Here is a 27576-nt window from a genome sequence, read left to right as displayed (position 1 = left end):
GTTCCTTTCAGAATAGGATATGAGACAGAATCATCTTATGCCAAATATCACACTATTGCAGGGTCTCTTACGTGCTGAAATTTTAGTTGAACTAAAAAACATATGGGAAAAAATTGAGAGTAAGTTGTTTGGAGTGAATATGGAGTGAATAGCCATTATATTCCAATTTTATCACCTATGTATATGTCATATGGTAGAATGAAAAACAAAATCAAAAAAGTATTCCAAACATTTTAGGTTATGATCTTTAAAAAGATGAAGTTTTACAGGATTTATTGAAATCTGTGATCCCGAGGGTGTTTTCCTGCCTCACGGAGTAACCTACGTAAGCAGAGGGAGAGCTATTTGGTGAGGGCCAGCACCTAACAATCTCTTTGGACTAGATTTAACTGGAACTTTTGTCAAGTGCTTGAGCAGTACAGATCTCCAAGTATGGCTAGTCAAGGAGCTCTTCCGGCAGCTATCAACCCTAGAAACTGAGCGATCGCTTTCTTGATAGAGCAGCAGTCTTCATGCTAGAACATTTGTACTACTGGGGTTACCCACGGATGTCTCAAGGGGAATTTCAAGGGAATCCGTTTTCTCATCCTCAGCTTACAGATGTCCTCCTTGCGAAAACTGTCCGGACCTGGAAAGTGCAGGCCTCATAGCTTCTCTTTTCCACCTCTTCTTTCTCAACTGTACTTCTCCCACTTTAACAGAAAGGCATAGGTCTCCGGAGACATCATCATTGTGAACCTTGCCTTGACATGTTTAGTACTGGGTACCAACAGAGAGATGCTGAAGACTCAGTGTCTAGGAAGTCTCTTTAAGCAAGGCGACATAAACCACCCCCCCATCTTTGTCACTAAGGGATGCATTCCAATAAAACTTTATTTATATGCTTTTAACATATTTTTAAAATATTTATCATAGATTTGTACTATCTAGCTCATTTATGTACTACTAATAATTGTGATCTTGATTACAAAGGAATTTTTGAACACTTAGGGCTTTATTGTGTCAGGAAATTTTTTAAAAATACATTTAACTCAGGGGCACCTGTGTGGCTCAGTCAGTTAAGCATTTGCCTTCAGCTCAGGTCATGATCTTGGGGTCCTGGAATTGAGTCCCATGTTGGGCTCCTTGCTCGGCAGGGAGCCTGCTTCTCCTTCTGCCTGCCTCTCCCCACTGCTTGTGTGCTCTCTCTCTCAAAAATAAATAAATAAAATCTTTTTTAAAAATAAAATAAAAAAATACAGTTAACTTAGATTTTGAAACATATTTTTGATAATAAAGTACAGTGTAGTCATAAAACTATTTTAAAATATAAATATATAATTCACTAGAGTAAAATCAGAGAAATGGAAATGGAAATACAATTTCAAAGAGAAATAGGACTCATGTAAGATTTCTAAGTGTCAATGAGTATCTTGTTCGTGAACTTTTTTTTCTTTAAATGGGTGATGGTGGGATGAAATTGTTGTGACATTTATATGCCATTCATAAAAAAAATGTAATACAGTCATTTTAAAAGTGGCAATATCTATTCTTTACAACTATTTAAATTTAGCAGTGGGAATAGTATACTTTGCAGGATAGTCTTTAGTAGATGCATGAGTAAAAAATGTAAAAGCTACAGTTTTAAAGTCAGTCTGTCAGAGTGAACACAGTTACTCAGTGTTGATGGTGCTATCCCTAAATCCAAGGATTCAAATGCCTGATGGCACGGGCAGATGTTGTAAAGCACTTGACAAACTCATAGCCAAGGGCGAAACCAGGTGGATGTCTACGTAACTTATAGATAGCATCACTTTGTTGGCATATAGAAGCTCAAGATTTATTACTAAAGTAGGCCAGGGAAACAAAAGACAAAGAGTAAGGTTTAGGGATTATGGCACATGATTTGGATTCGTAGCCTTATAGGGACATGTGTTCTCCTAAATAAGTACTTATGGTGTCATCATTATCATCTGTAAAAAGTGCAGTTATGCAAGGTTTTTAAGGGGCATCTGAAGACTCTTCTTTTTATGATATCTTGTATTTCAAGGTGCTAATTTTGGATGGAAACCTAACTAATTTTTGTCTTTAGTATAACATAACAAAAGATATTTTTTATCTTAACATCTTATGCTTAGTTCCATCAATAGCCTTTATTCAAATTCAATAATTTCTCTTTTTGATGAAAAATACAATCTGGGGGTACATCTAAACTCTGCTTAATAATAATGAACTATGATAAAATTTTACTTTCAAAGAGAATAAGTTTCCTACAGAGATCAATTTTGTTAACAAATTTGGGAAAGTGGTAAGTTTTCTCTATTAGTTTCTTAGATTCTAATTAAAAAGGTAGAGATTGGAAGCTTATCAGCAACATATAGTTCTTAAAATATCTTTCCTTTGAAAAAAAAGTGCAAAATGTTAGTGTATATCGTACTTTTGTATAGAATATATTTTATTTAATAATATATGCTATGAATATACTTGTATTAAAAGGCCTTTAAAGAAAGAGGCCTAAATAATATCAAAAATTGAGGCCACTTAAAATAATGAGGTGGAGAATTTCTGCTACCATTTACATTAAAGAGTAAACACCTCACTATTTCTCTGCTTTTTTGGAAAAGGAGATTTTTCATATTCTAATAATCTGAAAACGTTCCTATTTTACAAGACATCTGAGTATAAAAGTTTTAAGTAGCTCATCATCTTCATTTCTTAAAATTACTAAAAGGCATTGAAAGCAATTAGAATCCATTGAATTGGACATATAAAACAAAACCTTACTGGGTCAATGTTCTCTGGGAGCTGAGGAGGGATGGGGTGTAGGTAGCCACACTGAGAACTTTCCTTTATTGCTTCCTTTTTGGCCAGCTCATGCATCCTCCTTATAACACAAAGGGCGGGATGGAGACACCTCTCTTCTCAAAAGCTTTTCTCCTTTCCCTCAAAACCAAGTTTCTTGCAAATACAATTTTGCTTTTTTGACATTTTATTATTAAAATATTTTAAATATACAAGAATGTTGAAACAATTGAATGGTCAATATCCATGTACTCATCACTTATAGTCTATAATTAACATTTGATTGTATTTACTTTGTCACGTATCTACCTCTCTACTATCCATTGGTTCTATCCATCCATCTATCCATCAGTCCATCTCTTTCTTTCTTTGGTAGATACATGACAGGGTATGTTCTGTTAATCTCTACTATGCTAGTATGTAAGTATGCTCGTACGAGTATGCTAGTAAGTAAACTTCTTGCCTGAGTGTACTTACATGCTTACGCCTTTACAGGTTGGTCCAGGCAGCTCCTGCTTCTCTCACCTGTCCTCACCCCGGCATATCTCCATCCACAAAAGACTTCTCACCCCCCACTGAATATAACATGAATTGTTGTGGCCTCCAAAAGTTTGCAAATTTTTTTCCTTCTACAGAGAATACTCATTCTCCTTGTTCTTTTGCTCTTACTTATCCTTCAAGATCCTTTAACTACTATGATTTCAGTGAAGTTTTTTTCTCATGCCTCAAGGCAATTGGTACCTGCTATCAGTGGCATGCTGGTATGCCTTTAACAACTCATCCTCCAGGGGAAAATGGCCCTAGTCTGTGGCATTTGCAGATTTCCATAGTATATATTCTCTTCCCTGCTACTGATGTCAGGCTGCCAACATGAAGTTGAGAAGAGATATGCCCAGGGTCACCTGGTGGCTCAGTCAGTTAAGTGTCTGACTCTTGATTTCAGCTCTGATCATGATCTCAGGGTCCTGGGGTGGAGCCCGTATTGGGCTCCATGCTCAGAGGGAGGGCTGTTTGAGATTCTCTCTCTGCCTCTCCCTTTAGACCTCCCCTGGCTCGTGCTGTCTCTCTCTCTTAAATAAATAAAATCTTAAAAAGAGAGAGATGCACTCAGTCTACTCTCACTCTCACTAGTGGACCCGAGCCAGCTGGGGCACACCACTGCTACTATCACTCTATTTGTCCCACTATCTTGTTGTCATTCCCGTGATTTCCTCCAGCGGAGATCCCGCATCCTTCATATTTCTGTTGCTGGCATTTAGCACGTGGCAGGTGATACGGGGTAAGATTCACAAGCACACTTAATGAAGAAATGATTTGGGTGGTGTCATATTCTATCTAGCACTTCCCACATAGTCTAATTCAGTTAACACAGAGGGGTTTGCTGCAGTACCTCAGCAGGTTGGAGCTGTGAGCTGGATGACAGAGCACGTGTGATGTGTGGCAGAAAGCCCATGTGCTGAGAATCTCTCTTCCCCCTAGCAGTTGGCTCCTCCCTGCAGTGAGGCTGCTGCACTTTCCCTGTCCCCTTAGAGGCTGAAATCTGCCCTGCAGGGATGCCGCACTCACTCAGCAAGCCATTTGGCATGGATGCCTTTCAAAGTCATGAGAAGTCAGCGAGGGGCTAAGTTAAGGTCAGAAAGGACACATGTTAAAAGCAGATCTTTAAAGATTTCCTTGGTCCCTGCATTAGCCTCTTCCACTTTGAGGACAACTGAGTGTGCAGGTTTGCCTGGATTCTGGATACAGTAGCATCAGACCCCAGGCATAAAAGAAGATTAGAACTTAAAAGTTGAAGAGAGAGAGAGAGAGAGAGACGGGCTCAAAAAAGAAGTGATAATTACCCGAATGGAAATACAAAATGAAATTTACTTAAAATGACCATTTTTTTTTCAAACGTATGAAATGTTGCCTTTCCGTTATGGACTTGTAGGTTAAAATGTTCTGTTCTTTTCAGTGAAAAATAGTCACTTCAGTTTTAATGTAAAAGGAATTTTATGTTCCTGCATTATTTTATTTGCTCGATTTTAATTTGAGCTACTGTGGTCATTTCCAGGACTTAAAGAGAGCAAGTATGTTGACTGTGACATTGTGTTTGCATGTTGCAACTAGTAAGATTCTGAAAAACATGCTTTTTCTTTGATCCCGCTATAGAATACAGACTGTGAGGAATTGCAATGGAACGAACATTATTTGAGTATTTCAAATTTTGGTGAGGTTATCCAAGTGTGGCATTAGTTTCATTTTGATTTTGAATATTTAGAAAATATTGAAGGCAATTTCTAACTTAAGAGATACTCATTTTGAATGTCTCTTCACACTGTCTATGATTAGGTTATTTTTTTTTATTTTTTGAGTAAATGTATTCTAATTTTATAAAAGGAGTAGTAAACTTTTTACCTGTGTTATTGAGATATTTAAAAAGAGACAACCAGGGCGCCTGGGTGGCTCAGTGGGTTAAAGCCTCTGCCTTTGGCTCAGGTCATGATCTCAGGGTCCTGGGATTGAGCCCCACATCCGGCTCTCTGCTCGGCAGGGAGCCTGCTTCCCTTCCTCTCTCTCTGCCCGCCTCTCTGCCTACTTGTGATCTCTGTCTGTCAGATAAATAAATAAAAGATATTTAAAAAGAGAGAGAGAGAGAGAAACAACCATTCTTCATTAAGAAAAGTGTTGTCAGGACGCCTGGGTGGCTCAGTTAGTTCAGCATCTGCCTTCAGCTCAAGTCATGATCTCAGGGTCCTGAGATGGACCCTGCTTAGGGCTCCTTGCTCCATGGGGAGCCTGCTTCTCCCCTGCCTGCTGTACCTTTTGTTTGTGCTCTCTCTGATTTAAAAAAAGAAAAAAAATATTGTAACATACTGTGAATCATCATTTTGGGGGAGTATACCTATGAGTACATAAAGTAGAATAATCTGTTACATGCTCTTCAGTAGGTCATTTGACCTGAAAAAAAAAATAAGGAAGGACAGACTGGCTCTATCAGAATGTTGATTTTACATTTCAAATTCAGAATTCATTTGAGCATTTTTCTGAGAATCAGTTGATACTGAGCTGAAAAGGACAGTTCCATACAATTTCTTTCCCTCCCTTTCTGACTAGTTTCTTATTTTTCTTTGCTCTGGTTGTGGTTTTTACAAGGCCTTTACTGAAAAATTTCTGGGAGATTATCCTTCTTATATATTTCTCACTTATTTTATGTTTTGCCTTTCTCATTTCTCTTAAAAATATACAGTTTTATTTCTAGCTGCTCCTTCTTACTGCTTTCCTTACCGTGCTTCTAAATATAGTCACCACTTTCAGACCTCACCCACATTTTACATTCTTTGTGTCTTTTGGATGGATTTATGATCTGGCCATACTGTGTGTTGGAGAGGGTCAGAATCTTTTCCCTGACTTAGCACCCCATGAACTCAGAGTGGACTGGGTCAAACACACTGGAAATACTAACTATAGAGTAGGAATAGCATGGTGTTAGACCCAAAACAGAATTTAATGGAATAATGGAAAATATATAGATAAGAAAGAAAGCCACCTTAAGGAGACTAATTACGATCCCACTTTTTTCTTAACAAATGTTTCTTAGTAGTCTGTTGATCATAAATTACCTAAAATGGAAGCACAGGAACGTCAGACTTTTAAATGGTCTCTAGGACAGGATTTATTGTATAAAGAATCATAATTACAAATCATAGGTAGTAAATATTGTTAGAAATCCAGGATAAATTTCGAGGCTAGGATCCGGCCCACACACTGTTTTCTTCTCAACTGTTCTGGCCAACAGCATGTAATTCAAGGAACCTAGCAAATGAGAATCCATGGTTCCACTTAATCATTAGAAGAACTGGATTGGAGAGTGGTTTTTTCTCATGCATTGAAACTTCCTCTACTCATCTGCAGGCAGAATAGCTGCTAGTAGTTAAGTCCAGCCAGTCGGTATGTTGGGAGATACCCGCCGTGCTGGGATTGCCACAAGGGAGAAAGAAATGGTCAAAAATACAGGCTGTGTTCAGGTTAGAGAGACAAGGGGAAGAAGCCAGCTTGCTGGTACGCACCTTCTGGGGAACACCCATGAGTATGTGAGGTGGGTGTGCCCTCATAGCTCTTCTGGCCCACTAACCCCCTCAGGAGAAGGAAGTGTGGCCCATTATGTTTTCCTTTTCCTTGGGGGAGAGAAAAGCAGAGGTTTGGGTTTTGGTTTTTTGTTTGTTTGTTTTTTACCCCCTCGGGACAGTTCAAAATTGTGTGTTGATGTGAGTTTTCCTTCTTACAGAAATGTTAGGGTGGTGATTAATTATTTGACTCTCATCAAACAATGAAAAGGATTCTAAATCACATTCTTAAAAGCCTGTGAAGAACCTGAGGTGCCTGGGTGGCTCAGTTGGTTGGGCAACTGCCTTTGGCTCAGGTCATGATCCTGGATTCCTTGGATCGAGCCCTGCAATGGGCTCCCCACTCAGCTGGGAGTCTGCTTCTCCCTCTGACCCACTCCTCTCTCATGTGCTCTCTCTCATTCTCTCTCTCTCAAATAAGTAAATAAAAGTTCTTTTTAAAATTAAAAAAAAAAAAACTTGCTGAGAGAAAAAGCAGAACTCTTTCCATCCAAAAAGGTCAGAAAGCTTGTCCTTATCTCAGATTAAAAGACCAAAACTTATACCAATTAGCACTGGTGGGCTGCAATCTCTAAAAAAATTAGCTGACTTAATAAATTGTTCATTTGGACTAAGAACATTTCTGATATTATCTGAAAGGAATATTTTGTTGTATTTCTATTGGTGGCAGTAGAACTAGAAAAACAATCTTGTGTTAACACTTCCTACAAAGTCCCATATAATGTATAATAAGGCTATCTGAGCCCCTTTACCTTGGATTATAAAAATCTTAGAAAGAGAGATGTTTTTCTGTGATTTGCACTTCCCCAGACATGCTTTGGGAATTTAATAAAAAATGAAATAGGTTCACTAAAGATCATATAGTATTATTTTTAAAACATGATAAAAATGTTTACAAGTAACAATAACCTGCATAGATTTTTTTTTTTTCATTTGGAAAATACAGTAAGTGGTAGAAGTTACTCAGACAGACCTGTGTATAACTTTTACATAAGTACTAAAATACAGACCGGGCCACCATCTCTCACTAAACCCAATGCAGTAGTTCTCCATTTTCCCCTCAAGAACATGTGAACCAGCAGAAGATGGAAGAGTATCAAGTCCTAAAAGAAATGTTTTTATGGCCACTAAATGACATGCATGAGGTTTCAGGGAACTTAGGGAGTTGAGACTCCCTTTACCTCAAGGGAGAACCTTTGAAAAAGGAGTTTCCTAATAAGGTAGTCTTCTCAGCATGAAGTCCAGAAATGAGTAGAAAATCCTGGTGACTCACTTGATTCTTTTTGCCAATACATACTCTCTCTGTAAAAACAAAAGAGAAGGATAGGAACCAACCTGGTCAGCTCCATGATTTTTCTCTTTACCGACCTCTCCTTGGAAATCTCGAAAGTTGCGCTTTGGCATTTTGAGGACCTCTGAAGAGCCACATCCAAGTATTAATAGCCAGATGTATAGGTTTTTAAAATTAATTCTGAGATAAATCCACTGTTGGGGGAGGGAGGTGGTTTTGCTTACTGTAGTCGGTTATATATCTAAACTTGTAAAATAATTACAGTTAGATAAAAGGTCACTGACTACTTAACCCTCTCTTTTAAAATATAGGTGCAACAGCCGCGGCCCGGAAGGAGGTGATAAGAAACAAGATCCGAGCAATAGGCAAAATGGCCCGAGTGTTCTCGGTTCTCAGGTGGGATCATTGTTCTGGTGTTTCTGTTTATGTGATTATGTGTCTTTCGATAAACATTTTAATACCATAATCTGGTAATATAAGTATTTTACTAGAAAATATTTGCTTTTTCTTAGTTGTTTTTTTTTCTTTTAAATGGGATTGTTTGTTCCTTACTTTCTTAGTCAAATTGAAATATTCTAAATTATTTCCTTAGAGAAAGCCTCTAATTAGACTTTTTCACATTTTAACACCATTTCCTGCTGGACTTTAGAAAATTTATTTCACAATAGTTTGAAGTTGTGGTAAAATAGGAAAGCTGTTATAATTCATTTTATGTTTCATTTTGGTTCTGTGGTAAAAGATGAATTTGTCAGGTGCATTTCACTAGATTTCTAGGTAATGAACATTAACCATTGAGCTTGTTCATGTGACTCTATTATTCTAATAAGTCATTGAGAGAAAAATAATTATTTAGTAGTTATTTAATGTTTCAATTCCCATGCAGTGGTTATTTTTTTAAATAGATCATGAACCATGTTATTATTAATCCTACGTTGTAAAAACAAAGTTTTCTTGAAGAGAACTAACTGCACTTTATTTAAATTCTTTTATCATCTACTATTTGGTAAGACAAAATAATATATTTCTCCTCAAAAAATTGCCTTGAAATATGGCATTATTTATATGTGAGGAGTATATGGTCAATTCACAATTCCTCATTAACAAGGATAAATAGGTATACCTTGCAAAACAGACCATTTCCGTGTTGTATGATTCATAACCAAATTTTTGCCAATTTTTTATCTCAACTCTTCCTCTTAGAGTAGCTGCGTGGGCTCTTCTGATTTCTCTTCTTGCTGTTGCTAGTCTATTCCTGGTAGAGTCACTAAAGAATAACCAAATAGCTTGTTGCCAAAAGCAGGGAGCTGTGAAAAAGATGAAAGGCAATATCATCCTTTCTTAAATACACCAAATCAAAGTCAATAATAGCTCCGTGCTGACCTGCCAGATCCTGAAGAGTCATGTTAAGGCTGAAAATAGGGCACTGTTGCTCCTTACAGCCTAATGAATGAGGCTGCCTGTGCGCTAATGCTTTCTATTCCTGACTGAATTCTCAGGACTCACTCACTCATTCAGTAATAACTATACATGTAAAACATTGATTACATACCATGAAGAGAAAAAGGCGGATAGCAAGTGGGACATGAGGCACTTAATTTAGTGGGTGGCCAACAAAGAACTTTCTGAATAATAGCATTTGAGTAGGAAGTGTGGGGGTGACCTTCACGAAAATCCAGAGTTAAGAGTGTTTAATACAAAGAGAAGCAGGTGCAAAGAGTCTTGGATGGAAACCAGGTCATCAGTTTTGAGGCCCAGGAAGGTCTGTGTGGCTGGAAGGATGTCTTGTGGTAGCAAAAGACCATGTGAAGATCGGAAGTCCACCAGGACTTCTACAGAATCACTTGCTTGTTTATCATACTTCACATTTACTGACTTTTTTTTCTTGATTTTTTTTTTCTATCTGAAGTCTCTTGATTTTTTTTTTCTATTTGACATCTCTGTGGGAAGAAGTAAAAAAAGCTCCAAAATTTCCAAGTGAAAGTGTATTTAAGGAAAAAAGGAAAGCCTTTCTTAGTATAAAAACTTGTTTCCATCCATGTTGGTTTTCAAAGCATATGAAGGTGGTAAAGGCAATGCTATAGAGTCATAGGTCGGTCTCAAAATTGGAAAGTCCTTCTAGTCAGTCCCCTGCCCACAGGTACATAAGATGGAATTGTTCCCAGCTGAGAAATGGTCTCTTCACACCCAGCAATGGTCAGTGACTTGATGGAGATTATATACATTGATGGAAAATAAAAACAAGATATATTGTATTGCAGAATTCAGGGGGTGTCTAGCCTGAGAAGGTGAAGGTTAGCAAGGAATGACTGAATGTTAGATGTGTACAGTACACTGAGTCAGGTACAATGAATACCAAATTGGAATGACAGACATGTGGACATGAAACTAATACAAGACAACGAAATGTGTGCTAAGTACATGAAAAGATGCTCTGCTGCGGATGAGGACGGGGCTCCACGGAGTTCTGTTTCCTGTAAAACAGAAAACAAGAAACCATGTTCCTCAAGAGGTTGAAATAGGAGGAATGCTGTGAAGGATAGGTAGGATTCCTTTAGGTGGTGAATTGTGGAACAGGCAGGTTTGGGAGCTAAGTCATCAACCACACAGTCACATGGTCCTAAGGGCAGTGCTTTAAGAGCCCTCTTGCTAAGTGCCAGGTGCCCTGTCTCATGGTGTATGCATTTGACAGTAATCCACACAGCAGACTTGCAAGGGAAGCACTGTGTCCAAACTCAGTGTGCAGCACTAGTGAGTGTCTGGAACAGTGTGGTCGGTGAATTCTAAGTATTCAAAAGTGCGGAGTCTTAAGACATGAGGGTAAGTGAGGAATCTAGGGAAAAGTGAAGCTGAAGATGTATTTCAGTCCAGATCCTTGACAGCCTTGAATAGTATGGTCATAATAAAATATCGAATTTTTGCATGGAGTCAGGGACAGTCATAGGATGTTTTTAATAGGATAAAAGGCATGTTCTAACCCATGTTTAGATATTATATGTTAGTGGCAGTGTGACAACTGGACAACAAGATGACTTACTGACGTCAGGGAGGACGTTTTGGAAACAACTGAATTTATCCAAGCAAATTAGGGTATAGGGGGAAACATACAAAGGAAGAGACGAAAAGAATTTGTGAAGCTGGAAGTTTTTAAACGTAATGAATAAGTGTGAATGGTGGTATCCATTTGTCAGGTATAACTGCCCGGCATATCCCTTACATTGTGATAATTTGCCACATTATAAGGGAATCAGAACACTGTCATTCAGCAGACTTGGCAGGGAAGGTACAGGCATGTTGCCTAAGATCACCAATCAAATGAATGCACAGAAAATTTGTGTTTTGAAATGAGCACCGTGAGGAGGCAGGAAGCGGGGAAGGTGATTTCTCTCTCAGCTGTGAAACCTGAGAGGACAGCAAAAGAACTACTTTCTCAGAATGTTGACAGCATTAGCATGAGCTTAAGTGTTGGCTCTGAACAGTGGCGGCACCAGATTCCACAGTGTGGATGGACACCCGTGCTCTTCTGGGCTGCAGACTCTCTGGGTCTGTAAGCTCTCTCAGATCCTTTAGTGCATCTCTCTGCTGTCAGAATCAGCCAGAGTAGGTTCTGTCATTTGCTCCAAGAATTCCAACCTATGCAAGGGGCAATGAGGGAGAGGAAATGTTCTAAGAATATTCCGTAGAGATTCTAGCCTCTGCAATGGGTTGGGTGATAGTGCTGTTATCTAAGGAAGAGGAAGTATTTCTCCATTTAAATACCTAACAGGTATTTTGGGGGAGGATTATGATAAATTGATTTGGGCATATTTTTTCCTCTGGGATGCCGGTGGAATATTCATTCAGAGACGGACAGGAATTCTACCCTGGAGCTTTAGAGAGAGATGAGGGTAGGAAATGTTGTCATGAGAGGGTACACAAGACTAAAGTAGCCTAAGTGGATGGTCTCGCTATGAAACAGAGTAGACATAGGAGAAAAAGAAAAGAATCCTCTAGAACAGTGCTTTGGAGTAGAAATATGATGTGAGCCACATCTGTAGGTTGACATTTTCTAGAAGTCACAGTAAAGGAGTAGAAAGAAATGGGTGAAATTAATTTTAAGACTGTCTTTTATTTAACACATATGTTGAGAATTTTATCCCTTCAATGTGTAGTCAGTATAAAGCTTCTGAAGGAGATGTCTTACATTCTTATTTTTGTATTAAGTGTATGAAATCTGGTGAGCATTTCATACCAACAGCACATCTCAAGTCGGGTTTCAAGTGGATAAGAGCCACACGTGGCTGGAAGCTTCCATTTTAGAAAGCACAGGTATGGAGCCAGAGGAAAAAGATCATCCAAGGGACTGGGAAAGGGGAGGCCAGAGGAGGAGGAGAACTAGGGAAGAAAGTGATTGAGACCTCTGCAAAGAGTCTTTCCAGAAGCAGGTGTGGTCATCAGTGGGCAGTAGAGCCAAGGTGTGTGAGGGAGGACTCAGTGGATGTGGTTGGAACTGAGGAATCGGGAAGCTGCCAGAAACTATGAGTGCTTGGGTTTTGTGTACGGCAGGAGCTACAATCAGAATATAGGGAGATGAGGAATATCATTGAGTGCAAAAGGGAAAAAGAAGGGAGGAAGCCTGATTACAAATATGAATGCAAAAAAGAAGATATGTTCCTTTCTTTAGAGGGACTCCCAATTCCAAATCCACATATTAGCACTTAAGATGATTTCTTCTTGGGGCGCCTGGGTGGCTCAGAGGGTTAAAGCCTCTGCCTTCGGCTCAGGTCATGATCCCAGGGTCCTGGGATCGAGCCCCGCGTTGGGCTCTCTGCTCAGCGGGGAGCCTGCTTCCTCCTCTCTCTCTGCCTGCTTCTCTGCCTACTTGTGATCTCTATCTGTCAAATAAATAAATAAAATCTTTAAAAAAAAAAAAAAAAAAGATGACTTCTTCTTTGTGTGACCTCTACTGGTTTGACAGCAGAAGCCTGGAAAGGTTACAGTACTGTATGAGGGCAAGCAATGATTAATGACCATCTCAAACCTAACATTTTTAAGTCAACTATAGTAAAGGATATAGAAATCTCAAATGTGGATAACATCGCCATTCTATTTTCCTTTTACTCATTCTTTTAGTAAATGTGTTTCGAATGTGGACTATATACCAGGTGCTTTCCTGTCTGGATACTTAAAACAACAACAGAATAAATAAACTGTATAGTTTTTCAGGGGTAATAAGTGCTTTAGATAAAAATAAAATCAGCAAGGGGAGATGGGCAGTATATAAACAGCCTTCTAAAGGAAGTCCTCACTTAGAGGGCTATACTTGAGCAGAAATTCTAAGGCAGAGAGGTAGTGAGCCATGCAGATACTGGAGGGAGAGTGTGCCAAAGAAGGGTAGAGCCCTGAGGTGAGGTGTGCCAGATGTGTTGGAGGGACACTAAGGGGAGTGCACGCTGATAGGAAATGGAGTACGACAGATGGGTGAGGTTAGGAGAGCGTGGGTTGGGAGTTAGTTTTCAAAGGCTGTGTTCAAACCTAAAGATTTTGATTTTCACCCTTAATGAGAGGAGAAGCCTTTGGAGAGCTTTGTATAGGGAAGTGGTAGGCTCTGCATATGTATTAAAAGGCCCAGCCTGTTTGCTACACTGAGAATAGACAGGGATGGAGGCAGAGAGTGTGATGAGGATGGAGCAGGAAGACCAGTACAGAAGCTGCTGGAAAAATCCAGGCAAGAGATGCTGGTGGGAAGCAAAAGAAGTCAGCTGCTAAAAGCTATGTGTTGTATGATTCTGCCTCTATGAAACATCTAGAAGAAGCAAATGTACAGAAATTAGATTAAGTGGCTATATAAAGGTGAAAGAAATGGAGAGCCACTCTAATGGACAAAGATTTTCTTTTGGGGGCAATGAAAATACTTGAAAATTGATAAAGGTGATTCTTTCACAATTTTGTGAATACACTAAAAAAAAATTGATTAAATCACATACTTTAAATGGATGAATTATATGGGATGTTGCTTCTACTCCACAAAACTGTTTTAAAAAGGGAAGTGGTAGGATTGTGAGAGTGGCAAGATGCTGGAAATACTTTGATGGTAGAGCCCTCAAGGTTTGCCAGCTGAGTGGAGATGCGAGGAGGTGGAGAGAGAGAGAGGACGGGAGTGAAGGGGTAATTCTTGAGGCTGAACGAAAAGATGAAGTTGAGGAGTTTATGGAAGTAGCTGGTTTGGGGGGATCATTTAAGAATTCTGTTTGGGTCATGTTAGATAGCTTCATAAAAACATGGCTTTGGTAGTTCTACATATAGTAGATGTTATATATATATATATGTTTGTATTATAAACACTTTCTGATTATGTAGAATTACAGCGTTAGCTACATGGAAAGAGATGAGAGTATTCTTATTTCATGGTTATTTAATCATGATGATTTATTAATAAATCAAAGTGATTAATAGTTCTGTGACTAATAAATAGCATTGAAATAATGATGTGCAGAAGATGTAAGACAATCATCACAATGAGTAATACAATAAAGTTCTATTAGCACATCAGTGGGGGGAAACACTGCTGAAAAGGTGGGAAATGTTACCAGTGGCTTTCCTGGCTGGTTGTCATTATTTGTCTACTTACCATGTGATGTCAATTACTTAATAGCAACTTGAATGTAATTTCTAGTTCCGTAATCTATAAACCAGAGAGTTTTTTGGTTTTTTGTTTTGTTTTGTTTTGTTTTGTTTTTAATTTCTCATATATACTCTGGTTTTCTCTCCCGAGGGAAGTAAGTTCCACTCATTTCTGCTGAGCCTTGGCTGGAAAACTTACACATCAGCACTCTCCAGGGCTCATTTTCAACATATTTATGGGTGTCACGGTGGCTGTCCAGCAAACACTGTATGGCAATGCCTGCTTACAGAATGTGAATTGTTTTCTGTATCTTCGGGACTCAGAAGACGCTGAGCCTGCGCCAGTATATATAATCGTAAACTAGCACGGCAGCTGTCCATTGACGTGGCATGACTTCAGTAGGAATGTATAAAAACGCAGTATGTTTGAAATAAAGTAAAATCCAGAGGGCCTGGGTGGAGGGAAATGTGAGTTCTACTATGTATTTCCCCCTTTCTTTTGAAAGAAAATCAAAGTTGATGTCCTCTCTCCCCTTGTGCCTTTGCAGAGAAGAGAGCGAGAGCGTGCTGACGCTGAAAGGCTTGACCCCCACGGGCATGCTCCCCAGCGGAGTGCTTTCTGGAGGGAAGCAGACACTGCAAAGCGGTAAGCAGGCCCAGTGGTGAGGTGTGTGGGGGACAGCTCAGGCCGCGCGGTCGTCAGAGCCCCGAATTAGTCACCCCTGTCAGCGCGGCCTCGGTCTTCAGACCTTCTTGGCGGGAAGAAGGGCTGAAACCCCATAGCAGTCGGACTAGTCCTGTCCGACAGAATAGCTCCCTCGTCGTCCCTGCACCGCGGTGTTCGCCCATCCACCGCCTACCTCGCCACCCGCCACGTACACACAACAGTCACCACACCCGCAGGCTGGGGACAACCCACTTAGGTTGGCCACACGCAGGACGGCTTTGACAGCTTAGAGCCATTCCACTGCTAAAAATAACTTTTTATAAATTACGTTTCTGCTAAATGTTCTGGCTATTTGACTGAAAAACTAGACACACGGGTAAATACATGTCCGGAGGCCTAGATTATAGTGGAGAATGGAAGGACCTCAAAAGGGTTACTTCATTATCTCCTTGAATAGAAGTCGGGAGTCATATGTGTCTTTGATTTCTCCATCCAAGACAGAGGAGACTGAGAAGAATCACATGTTATTTTTGGAAAACAATGAAAACATTTCTTTTAAGATAGAGATATTGTTTTTGTTGTTGTTGTTTTTTTTTCTTTTTTTCTTTCTTTTTTTCTTTTTTTTTTTTTTTCTTTTTTTTTTGCCAGTTAAAATGTGTAGCTTTCTGGACAAGTGCTGTCTAAAGAACTTTTTGTGATGATGGAAATTTCTGTGTTGGTCCAGAGGCCACTGGCTACGGAGCACTTGAAATACAGCTCCTACAACTGAGACACCAAAACGGGATTTTTTTAATTTTAGCTAATTTGTATTAATTTGCTTTAAATAGCCACATGTGACCAATGGCCACCACACCAGACAAAACAGCACTGCATACTCTTTTACGTTTGTGAATTTTGTCTTGCTGTTTTAACTATCATTATGTACTACCATTATAATTAGAGTCCAATTTAAATAATACATGATGAAAATTTGCTATTAAATTATACTTTAAGTGAATGAGTAAAAATCAATAAAACAAAAATCCACTATAACATTTGAAAAACTAATCTCAGCCTCTTGCTTATTTTCCCTTATTTTTCCCTGAATCTTTTTTTGTGGGTTTTTCCCCCCTATCTCTATCCTTCAATCTAGAAGATTCAAGTATTCCTATAGTTACATGATTTAGACACACCTCTTCTACATAGAGAATCATGCTCAGCATCACGATAATTTTCTTTATTTTCATGTGAGTTTATTCCAAAATCAGTGTCTCTGGTTTCCAGAAAAAGACACAAATTTGTAAATGAAGATAGGAAAAGGCATAGAAGTAAATTTATCCTTGAATTTGTAACTAAAAATTATCCTAATAAGTTTAAAAAAACAAAAATTTCTCCCACCAAAATAAACATGTTCTCTAAAAAAATTAGCATAAATGGATCATTTGCACAAAATACACAACTATCTAAATGACTGAAATATGCATAGTTTCTGATAAGCACATTTTAAGGTACAGGGGGTGTATTATCAGAGACTATGGGCCACATTTGCTTTGGAAGAAGACATTTAATAATGGACAGTGCATATTTCTGATACATGGGTGCTGGTGTGGTTCCAGATTTTTGGTTTACCTTTGAACTTAAGTTATTTAAGTTCTTAAAACTCTTTGTTTTGTTAACAGATTTTCACCTGTATTTTAACTTAGGTTATTCAGTTTCCTTTTCTGTTACTTTATGTTGAATCCATTGGTTTGTGTTTTTCTGTGTTGAACTCTCACACGTGCAAACACATCCACATATAACAGACATTAGGGCTAGAACCTCGTTAGTCCTGAGAACTTGAAAACCCCATATATATTTTAAACCACATCCACTGAAACAATTTCAAAATCCACTGTCTGGATTTCAAATTATCAAAAAGAAGAAACTGCTTAAAGCTTCACTGTTTAGCTTTTCCCCATAGTGGTAAATATTTTACATTTTTATCAGAAGGCATTTAGAATACACTGTAAGGAAATTATAGTGTACATTTGGCAGTTGCTCTAGTTTTAAAACCTTAAATTTTAAGAAATGTGCAAATTCAAGGGAAGGGGTAGAATTTTAATATTTAACATTTTGGAGTTACCAAGAAGTTTTACATTTTAGCCCTTAATTAGGGAGATAGCAGCTGGCCTTAATAACGTGGAAAGACTCATACACCTGTATTGGTGAGAATATAGACCCTAACCTTATTATAAAAATTGCTGAGAAAGCAGTGGGCTTTTAAAGTGTTGCCTCAGAAATATGCTGAGGTTTCAGTGTTTGGACTGTCTCTTCTTTAAAATGCTGATAGAATTATTACTGCAACTGACATGTTGCCACTTGATGGTAGCATTTCAAGAATTCCCTTTCCATGGATGGTATTCCAGTAAAGAAAACTGACTTTAAATTGGGTTGCCTGGCAGAGGAAGTCCAGACTGTGCATACCATTGCCCACCTTTTCTCCCTCTCTCTTACCACTCCAGACAAGCTCTGTTTGTCTTTAAAGGACTAGCAACTCAGACACATTGATTTTATTCTTCCTCCAGATTCACACACACATACACACACTCCACTTTTCCACTGTGCTAGGAATCGTGCCATTTAATGTTAAATAGTGTGAATTATCCCACTGATATTATGACACTCCTTCGAGGTCTGCCATTTTGTCTGGCATTTTCAAATCTTAAGTCGCCAAGCATAGAAGTGGATTTTGTATACTTTCTGTGTCCGACTAAGACTGACCTAGTCTCTTACTGATTCAATCTAAATAAAAGGAAAATGTCTTGTTTTTCAAAAGGGTTGACCATATTGTCATTTATTTCATGAACAAAAACCAGTTCACTCAGATAGGTGTATCCAGCTCATAAAATAAACTTCTCATTTTTGTTGTGTTTTTTCCTTTCTTTTTACCATATCTGTTTTGTTGTCTATACCAGAATCCAGCACTTACAGGAACATTAATTCTCTGAGCTCCCTTGATCGTCACTGATTTGTTCTTAGAGTTAAAAATCCTCTGCTCATTTTTCTCATTCATTTTGCACCCCCTTTCTTCTCTTCAGCTACTGTTGAGGCTATTGAGGCTGATGAAGGTAAATTGGCCAGTCCCCTTTCTGTTGTACCTGCAACAGATAAGGGCTCTGCTGGGTGTATTCATTTTTTTATTTTTTTATTTTTTATTTTTTTGCTGTAGCTTGTACAGAGTGTGTGGGTGTTGGGCTAACAGTTGTGGCTCAGTATTAACCAAAATGTTCTTGCTTTAAAGGGGAAAATGTCCTTTTATGGTTTGTTTGTTTGTTTTTTTTTTCCCTTAAAGCTATGTTTGACTTTGTACGCAACGAACCTAGTATAGTCACCGAAAACCAAAGGATTATATATCTTGAAATCTTGAACGATGTGGGGTGGGGGTTATGGCAGCTGTTTTGACGAATATCGCATAAAATAATATTCTTTGAGCTGAACCATGTCCCTCCCTCAAATCATTTTCAGTCAGCACTGAAGAGAAGAGAAGAAAAATAGCTTTATTAAATCTAGTCTTCAGAAGTTTCTAGCCAAAAATAAGTGTTCGTTTGAATAGCGCTTTGTTGTAGTTCAACATTAATTTATGTCTCTAAAAAATATTCCAGTGTGAGACAGCTGTGTATGAGGTAAACAGTTCTGCTAGTCTTACAAATTTTAACCTATTGGTATTTGTAGGACAGTTAACACCATTAAGATATTATAAAGAGTTCAAAAATCCCCAGTGGCTGTGGCAGTGGCCGTGACAAGAACAGTGACTATCCAGTCGTCACTCAGTTGATGGTTCACTGAGTGTCTGTTTGGTGCCAGGCACTGTGCTAAGGCGCAGTACAGAAAATCAAGAATTGTACCTCCCCCACTGTGGCCTAGCATGGCGCAAGGACAACATCGTTGGTCCTCTAGAAATTACTTTCAAATCAAGTGCTTGAACAATATAGTCAAGAGAGGACTGCCTATCAAAATAGTTTTTAATATTATCTATACCACACCCTCTGGAAATTTTAAAAAGAATAATTTGAAGTTCCCCTTTAAAACAAAATTCTTCAGTTGTATTTTGTTCTTGCAAGATCACTTTTTTTTATTTTTTCCCCAAATTGTGTGCATATGGTCCTTCGATACGATGTAAAAAGTGCCACTTTAGACTGTCGAATTTGCATATGATTTGGTTCTGGTAGGGGAAATGATAGCACTGTAAGAGAAAATACAACTGCTTCCTAAATAGCAGCGAATAAACTGCTATTTATGTGGGAATTCTCTATTCCTCTTGGCAAATTCTAATCTGCAGTGTGCATTCTTGTTGATAGTTTGGCTGTTTTCTGTGGTTTCTGTGACTCTGTGTTGTGTTCAGTATACTACCAATGTAAATTGCTAATACCCATTGTCTGACCAGCAACTACAGCAGAGCACATTCTTCCAGACCAGGGTTAGAGATTTGATTAGAGATGGAGCCCCATTTGGGACATACCCATTGTTCCAGCTAGAGTTTGAATTTCTGCGCTCTCACCCTATTGGCTTTTAAAACCCTGAGATGCCTCTTTTACCATTTAAATAATAAAATTGCTTCACAAATTATCATGTTGACAAACTTCTGTATTTATTCGTTATGATGAAATGATATTTACAGTGGTTTAGAAAAAGAGTAGAATGCCACTTTGTGCCATTATTGTGTCCCTCAAAATAATTGAGTGTTCAGGGTGGGTGCTCATGAGACAGCTCTGTTATTTTGCAATTTATTACCAAATTAGAGAAGAATTAAGAAGCTTTGCTTTGGGCCTTGGTCTTTCTTCATTTCCCCCATCTTCTTCCTCTCACAGTTGACTAATCACCATTTTGCTAACCTTTAAAATGCAGTGGGGTAACAAACTATCTCTCATCCTTTCATGAGTTTGGAAGCAATGGTGTAGCTCTTTAAAGAATTTCATCCATGCTAGTGAAAGGCACTACACATTTGTGTAGGACTGGCTGGCAAAGTTTCAGCTTGAAACTGCTTTGCTTCTCCCCCACCCCCCAAAATAAGGTGGGGAGGGTAAAGTTACTGCAAAAGTGTCCCCGATCATCCAAGGAGATGTAGCCCAATTCAGCTCTGGTGATTGGTCCTTCAGTATCTGGCTTGCACATCACAGGAAGTAAAGCAGACTGATGTCATTGGTTTCCTGTATGTACCTTGTTTTCAGCTCACTGGTTGGTGCACCCACTGAAGAAGTCATTAAGCTTCTTGCACAAATGTCTGATCTATCTCTGCAGCATACTAAGGGTTAATGAAAAAAAATCAAATATCCATATGTCCCCTTGAGAATGCCATGTTTTCACTGAATAGGGCCCAAACCAATCCTGTAATTTTTGCTGAAAGTTGTGAAAGGCGTTTTCTCCTTATTCGTAAAGCATCACTTACATCTGCCTTGATCTACTAGGAAAGGGTTTTGCTTTGATTTAGGCAGTAATGGATACCAGATGAACATCAGTTTGACCCGTTTTGCGCTGAAGGGTGGCCAACGTTTTTCTACTTAGTGATCTGATCTTGATTTTTCTGAGTTTCTCTTTACCTTGTCACCCACTCCACATGCTTCCAAAGTTGAGTTAGAGAAACAGAGGTTTGTAATTTCTCTTTTTTCTTCATGCAGCCGATGAGTTGTTTGCCAAGAAAGCCTTTCTGGGATTCTGAGATGGCATGGAAATGCCCCTAAAGTTAACTCCTTTTAGAGCTCCTTTTAGCTTCTGCTCTAAAGCTCCCTACTAGACTTCTAGGCATAGCTTGCCTGACTCTACTGAATTTGCCATTACTAGTACAGTGAAAGAGCCAAAGGAAGCCTATGTTATGGTCTGTCTAGGTTAGGGTGTCTGATGCAGTAACCATGCTAATGATGTGGCCAGTTGATGCTAAGTCTGGATACCTGTCCCTGGTAGCAACTTTCCTCTTGACATATCCACTTCAGATTTCATTGATATAAACTCTTACGAAGAACCAGAGCAATGTTTACATCTTACTAACTTGAAGAGGACATTTTGGTTGGCAAGAGACATTGGCTGTTTTCAAACTTTTTGGTTATCTTCGGGTATGGTAAGGAGTCTGTTGTGTTGTGTTCAGGTCCCGTCATTCTGTTCTCTACTAAAGGATTCCCTCACTCACTTCGAAATCTCTAACCTCACCTGATGCAACAGCTGTGCCCTTTGTTTTCCTCTGGCTAACCTAATTTTTCTTTCTTTTTTTTTTTTTTTTAATGATTTTCTGTCTAGCTATCAAAGGATTTTCACCACAACATAAGATCACTAGCTTCGAGGAGGCCAAGGGCTTAGACCGAATTAATGAGAGGATGCCACCTCGCAGAGATGCCATGCCCTCTGACGCCAACCTTAACTCCATCAACAAGGCTCTCGCCTCAGAGACTAACGGCACGGACAGCAATGGCAGTAATAGCAGCAATATCCAGTGACCACTTCCTGTTCACTTTTTTTTTTTTTTTTGAGCTGCAGGGCATGATGGGGATTGCTGCATATCAGCAGTTGGATGTTCTTGCCTCTGATGGTAGCTTATTTGCTCTGGGGGCCAGGAATTGGATTCAGTTTACACTATCATTAAAAAAGAGGGATAGAGATAATAAACTATATTTTGGTGGGGGTGGTGATTAAACACCTCTTTTGGGTATGCCTTTTAAAAATGCTTATAGAAAAAAAATTAGAAAGAAAGCTAATGCTAGTCTATACTGCAATGTTAGGGGAATGAACATGTTTTCCTACTGCATTGGGGACTTCTAGATAGGTTAATGAAAGGTCTTTTATTATGTTACTGGACACGAAAACTTTGTCTAATTTCTTACTCTATTGTACGTTTACAGTCGCAGCACTAAAAATGGATGACATCAAACATTTTTAACAAAATGATGTACAAACTAAATAAGGACTATTTATTGATAATGTTTTGCTACTCTTGTCAGACAATGGCTATAAAATGAATTAGGCAGTCTTAAAAAAAAAACAGAAAAAGAAAAAAAAAGAATGTTGCAAATTTGTTAAAATGCCAAAAAGGACAGTTTAATTTTGTACAGATTATGCTTACCTCAGGTTTCTTTAGTGTGCTTGAATGCCCTTCTTTCCATATAACACTTATCTTATTAATTTAGCAATGAGTATCTTTTCTTTTCTTTAAGTTTTAAAAAAACTGGAATAATTACATCTATCTTTTTTTGCTGTTTATATTTAGGGTTTTTTTTGTTGATAAATCAAGTCTTGGTTGTGGCTTGCTGAATTAAATATTTATGAGTGGTGCATTTTTAAGTATAGTGAACAAGACACCATATTAAGTACAGTGATAAAGCATCTATATTCTGTAAAAAAAAAAAATCTGCCTATGCATGTTTTTTAAGAAAAAAAAAATGGCTGTATCGGCCTGTATGAGACTGTAACGCGCTTAGTGGTCTGACATATACTGGAAATGTATGTATACTGGCGTACTTTATATTCTCTAAATGCTTAATGCCTTTGAAATTTTGTAATCAAAAAAGCTTTGAAAAAATCTAAAGGGGAGAGTATTCTTAAAAGTTTTTAACATAAGCTTGTCAGTGCACATATAGACGGTTAGCATGTTTAGCAAACCTTGTGAAATTTAAATAAGTTTGTAGTTACATGTGAAACTCTAAATGCATGGTAACTGTTAATGTCATAACGGTTTAGTTATTTTGTTCTGTTCTGTCATGTGCCACAAAATATGTACTTTTTTCACTTTTTTCCCTTTGTATATCAGTTACGGGTTACAACTGGTTCATTCTGAAACAACAACAAAAGTCCATTCATATTTTTTAACAATTGTATAAGTGCCCAAGTAATTCACTACAGCCTAAAGCCTTGCCTTTGTAATTTGACTTCTGAAATGTTGGCAATCAAAGCATGCACTTGTAACAATGACAAAGAAAAAGCATTTTATATTACTACTCAATAAAATGTGCATGAACTTAAAGAACTCTCATCCTTTCACTGAGTCTGCTGAAGGGATTTCTGTGCACAACCACCATGCTGTCTTCGAGGTGCTGGGCCCACCACCACACATCACAGATTTACTTATTTAACAGGCTTCCTTCCCCAAGGGCCTGGTGATCTGAGGTGTGGTGCCTACTTCCGCTGGAAGAATCTTGGTGGCTCTGTGTCTCAAATCAGCAAGAAAAATATATTTAAAGAGCAAATGCCATCTTCTGGCTCCCTCAAATGTGGGAGTCAGTTAAGAAACCAGAGCATTCCTTTTTATTGAAAAAAAAAAAATTGTTATCAGGTTGTTTCAGTTGTATTGGATGCCCTATCTGCTCAAGCGAAAAGAACTAAGCGACTAAGTGCATTTTCATCACAGACGAGAGTTGCGTTTGTACTGATATGAAATTTGTATATGGCGCTCCGGCTCATATCTAATCACCTGAAGATTTAAGATACACCAAATTGCAGTTTGTTTCTAACATTGTTCATTTTCAGTGCACTTTGTTTTATGTAATAAAGTATGCCTGTTATATCAAATAATAAGAATATGACAATTAGTGATATAGTGTACCAAAACAAAGATGTTCTAGATATATTCCCTGGCAAAGACTATCCCAAATTTATTTTCATGAATACAAACATTTTTCCCCCCTATGGATATTTTTCCACCCTTAAAAAAATGATGTCCAAGGAAAATATTTAGATGCAACTTATTAGAATGATGTGGAAGAAGTGGTAATTCTTGATACCAAGGTGTTTCTTTTCATTCTTATAACTGTGGAGAAAATATCCTGACCAAAAATTTTCATTTTGGGGGATTCCTTTCTTTTACAAATTGTGCTGAGGCAACTGTGGCTTAGAAATAAACATTTGACATTAAAATAAGCAATTGATGTGAGTATGGTTTGGTCTGTCCGGTCAGTAGTTAGGAAAGTAAAACTGTATGTTTTTGCATGATTATTCAGTCTATCAAGGAAATCAACGTAAAGCTGGAGTTATTTCTCCAGAAGGGATAATACCACCAGATCACCAGTTACTAGAGCTTTCTCCTTCACTTTATTTTTTTTTTATTTTTTTAAAGATTTTATTTATTTATTTATTTGACAGAGATCATAAGTAAGCAGAGAGGCAGGCAGAGAGAGAGAAGAGGAAGCAGGCTCCCCACTGAACAGAGAACCCAATGTGGGGCTCGATCCCAGGACCCTGAGATCATGACCTGAGCTGAAGGCAGAGGCTTTAACCCACTGAGCCACCCAGGCGCCCCTCTCCTTCACTTTTAAAGAACCTGTTGAATTCTTGAATTATTTATGGCAGTGAACCTTTGGCTGTACACACAAACACCCTCATGCCTGCATGCACGCGTGTGCACACACACACACACACACAAACATACACACACACAGAGACACACAGAAACAGCCTTCTGTCCCCTCCTTCACCCACCCTTAAAGTGATTTACCTCTTGAGAGGTCAGAGTCCATGCTGAGTGGTCATCTAGCTTTTTAAGAAATCAGAGCTAGATTTGATCAACCCTCAGTTAGCAACAGTATCTTTCTTATCCAAAGTACCCTCTGCTTCTACTCTAAAAATATTTTTGAAGAAAAGAAAGAAAATCTTTAGACACTAAACTTGTATGATGAGGGGAGCAAAGTGAAGTGGTAGGGGACATCTCTGTGCATCGACAATGGCATGCCTTAGCCTAGAGCATCAAAGTGGAAGTATCTTGTCATGTCAGGCCAGAACGCATCATGGTGATGCTAAAGCACCCGCCCCCCCCTGCCAGAGTGCTCTTTTCCTGAAACATTTTTTCCTCCTACCCCACCACATTCATGTGAAGTATTAAAAGTAGACATCCATCTTTCTGCCTGAAAACCAGGGCCCCAACATGAAGTCAGCATCACAGGTGGAACTGTGGGAACGGCCTTCCTAAAATGTCTGACACTTCCTTGACTATTTCATGTCCCAGTCACTGGATCCCTCTTGTCACATTCAGTTAAGAAGCAGCGACCTTTCAGTTTGCCCTGGTTGAACCCCTGCGTTGTTCAAGACTGGAAACCCCTTGAGTTGGACAAATCTGAGATCCCCAAATTAAAGATATGTCCATTTACCTTGGTATGTGGCTTTCCACTTAATCCATTCAACAAACATTGAGCCTCTCCTATGTTCTCTCACTCTTCTTCTAGGTTCTTATTTTACACACACACACACACACACACACACAAGGTGGCAATCATAACAACATCAAGGTTTTCACTATGATGTTAAATGTTTACGTAGTGAGTTAATGTCTGGCTTAACATTGCTTTTTAATGCCATTTGTACTCTGTTTCATGGATATTCCTTTTCAGTATATTTTATGGTAATGTTAACCAGAAAAGCCCCATCAGGACCGTTCATGATAAATTCACTTTTTTATAAATGCATATGTAGTAATGAGAGGCAAGAAGTTGGGAAAGAAATGTTGGACCTATGAATACATTTTCAAGAGGCAGCATTGACAAATTGGAATGCATGTAGGAGAGTGGAAATCCAGCAGGGAAGGAGAGTTGTTTTAAAAAAACATTGAAGAAACCTAAAAAGTGAACAGAAGTTGACATGGTAGCTATATTATTGAGTTGGTTATTCCAAAAAAACCTTGCTTAAATCAGAAAAATGCCAGCTTATTGTAAAGTAGAGGTAGTTAATAAATGACCGTGTTTAACAGAGAGTAAACTACGGGAGAATATTGGTTTCCCCCCCCTTCCCTGGAAATGTTAAAATCTAATCAGAGTTGATTCAGTGCTCTAAGCATCTCCTGAAGGATGCTGTATGGAGGGAGCTATACTAGACATAGCTGAACGGGTTCTCCTCAAAGAAAACATCAAAGTTACCCTTCAACAGTAGGATCCTAAATATCCATTCAATCATTCAGTTTTCTGAAGGCGTAGAACTCTGATTTGAAGACTGTTCCCTGGGATCCCATTTACAGGAATACTGCCATGGGGCTGAGTGTCCTGAATCAACCAAAGCAGCCCTTTTATCTATTTTGCATATTGAGCTTCTATATAAACTCAGCTGACAAGTGTATCCCCTAGATTAGCAAAGCTCGAAACTGACTGTTGTAGAAATTAGCTCAGAGCAAGTTCCCCTTAAACTCCAGCCCTAAGTCATTCTTGTCAAGTTATATTTTGAAGTCATTCTATACCCAGTGCTGAGGATATCTGGGTTTCTTTCCGACACCACCTTCTTGTCTACAAGATTGAGTTCAACCTCTTCAAGGTGGTGTGTAAGGCTGTTCACAATCCACCTCTCGCCAGCCTCATGTATCCTCACTTTCCCCAACTTGACCCTGGGCTTCAGTTGTGTAAGACATTTCACAGTGCTCAGAAAACACCAGGTTTCTTTAAGTTTCTGAGTCTTTATGCATATGTCTTCTATGTCAAATTACCTCACCTTTGTAGGGTCAAATTTGCCTTAAATATTCAGGCAAGGAATTCCCCCTCTCTAAATACACAGTATCCTGCACTATCTCTATTTTAGCACTTACCACACCATGTAAAATTGCTTATTGTCTTTTTCTTTTCAGTGAGAATTGTTGCGTATATATATATATATATATATATATATATATATATATATTTTTTTTTTTTTTTTTTTAAATCAGCATTTGAGAGTGCCTGGCATAATATTCTTTGGGAAAGGGGCAGGTTGGAAAAGAGAAGAAAAATGTTTTCCAGTGTGATCTCACAAAATGGGTTATCCCAAAGCCCAAGTGTCAAATCTTTATTGAAGAATAGCTGAAATGCTTGTCCTAGTTCGGTATGTTCTACCCATTCTCAATAAGTATCTTCTGGAGACTGAAGGTCTGGAGTGAAGTCTGTATTTCAATAAATATCAAAATTTTTATGATCAAAAAGGTTTAAGAAGCCATGTCCTAGTTTATTTCTAGAGCAAATTTAAAATCCAGCCCTATATTTCCAATTCAATGGAATTCGATGGATGATCCTGCATGGACAAACATTTTACTGCTTACCATTGTTGCTACACAGAATTGGTCCTAATGAATTTGATTTTCATTTATAGTTGCTTAATAAATAGGAATTTAAATGAAAATGTGGGAATTATTTAGTTATTTATGTAAACCTTAATATTCACTACTATCATTAACTGCTACTACTAGC

General features: G+C 38.4%; 1 protein-coding gene across 4 annotated transcripts in view; it reads left to right on the top strand.

The window, feature by feature from the left end:
- The window catches only part of PPP3CA (protein phosphatase 3 catalytic subunit alpha), a 323097-nt gene extending 298792 nt beyond the window's left edge, over positions 1–24305 (top strand). For 3 of the 4 annotated variants that reach the window (XM_047718083.1, XM_047718086.1, XM_047718085.1), the window contains 4 exons: positions 8490–8574; positions 15327–15424; positions 18502–18531; positions 21692–24305. In XM_047718083.1, the coding sequence (XP_047574039.1) occupies positions 8490–8574; positions 15327–15424; positions 18502–18531; positions 21692–21888 (410 nt within the window). In that variant the 3' untranslated portion in view covers positions 21889–24305. The remainder of the gene's footprint in view (positions 1–8489; positions 8575–15326; positions 15425–18501; positions 18532–21691) is intronic. The other variant, XM_047718084.1, reaches the window with a different exon arrangement.
- Positions 24306–27576: the final 3271 nt, after the last annotated feature.

This window comes from Lutra lutra, chromosome 2 (assembly GCF_902655055.1).
Source record: "Lutra lutra chromosome 2, mLutLut1.2, whole genome shotgun sequence".
Classification (NCBI taxonomy): domain Eukaryota; kingdom Metazoa; phylum Chordata; class Mammalia; order Carnivora; family Mustelidae; genus Lutra; species Lutra lutra.
This window is presented reverse-complemented; position numbering and strand designations above follow the sequence as displayed.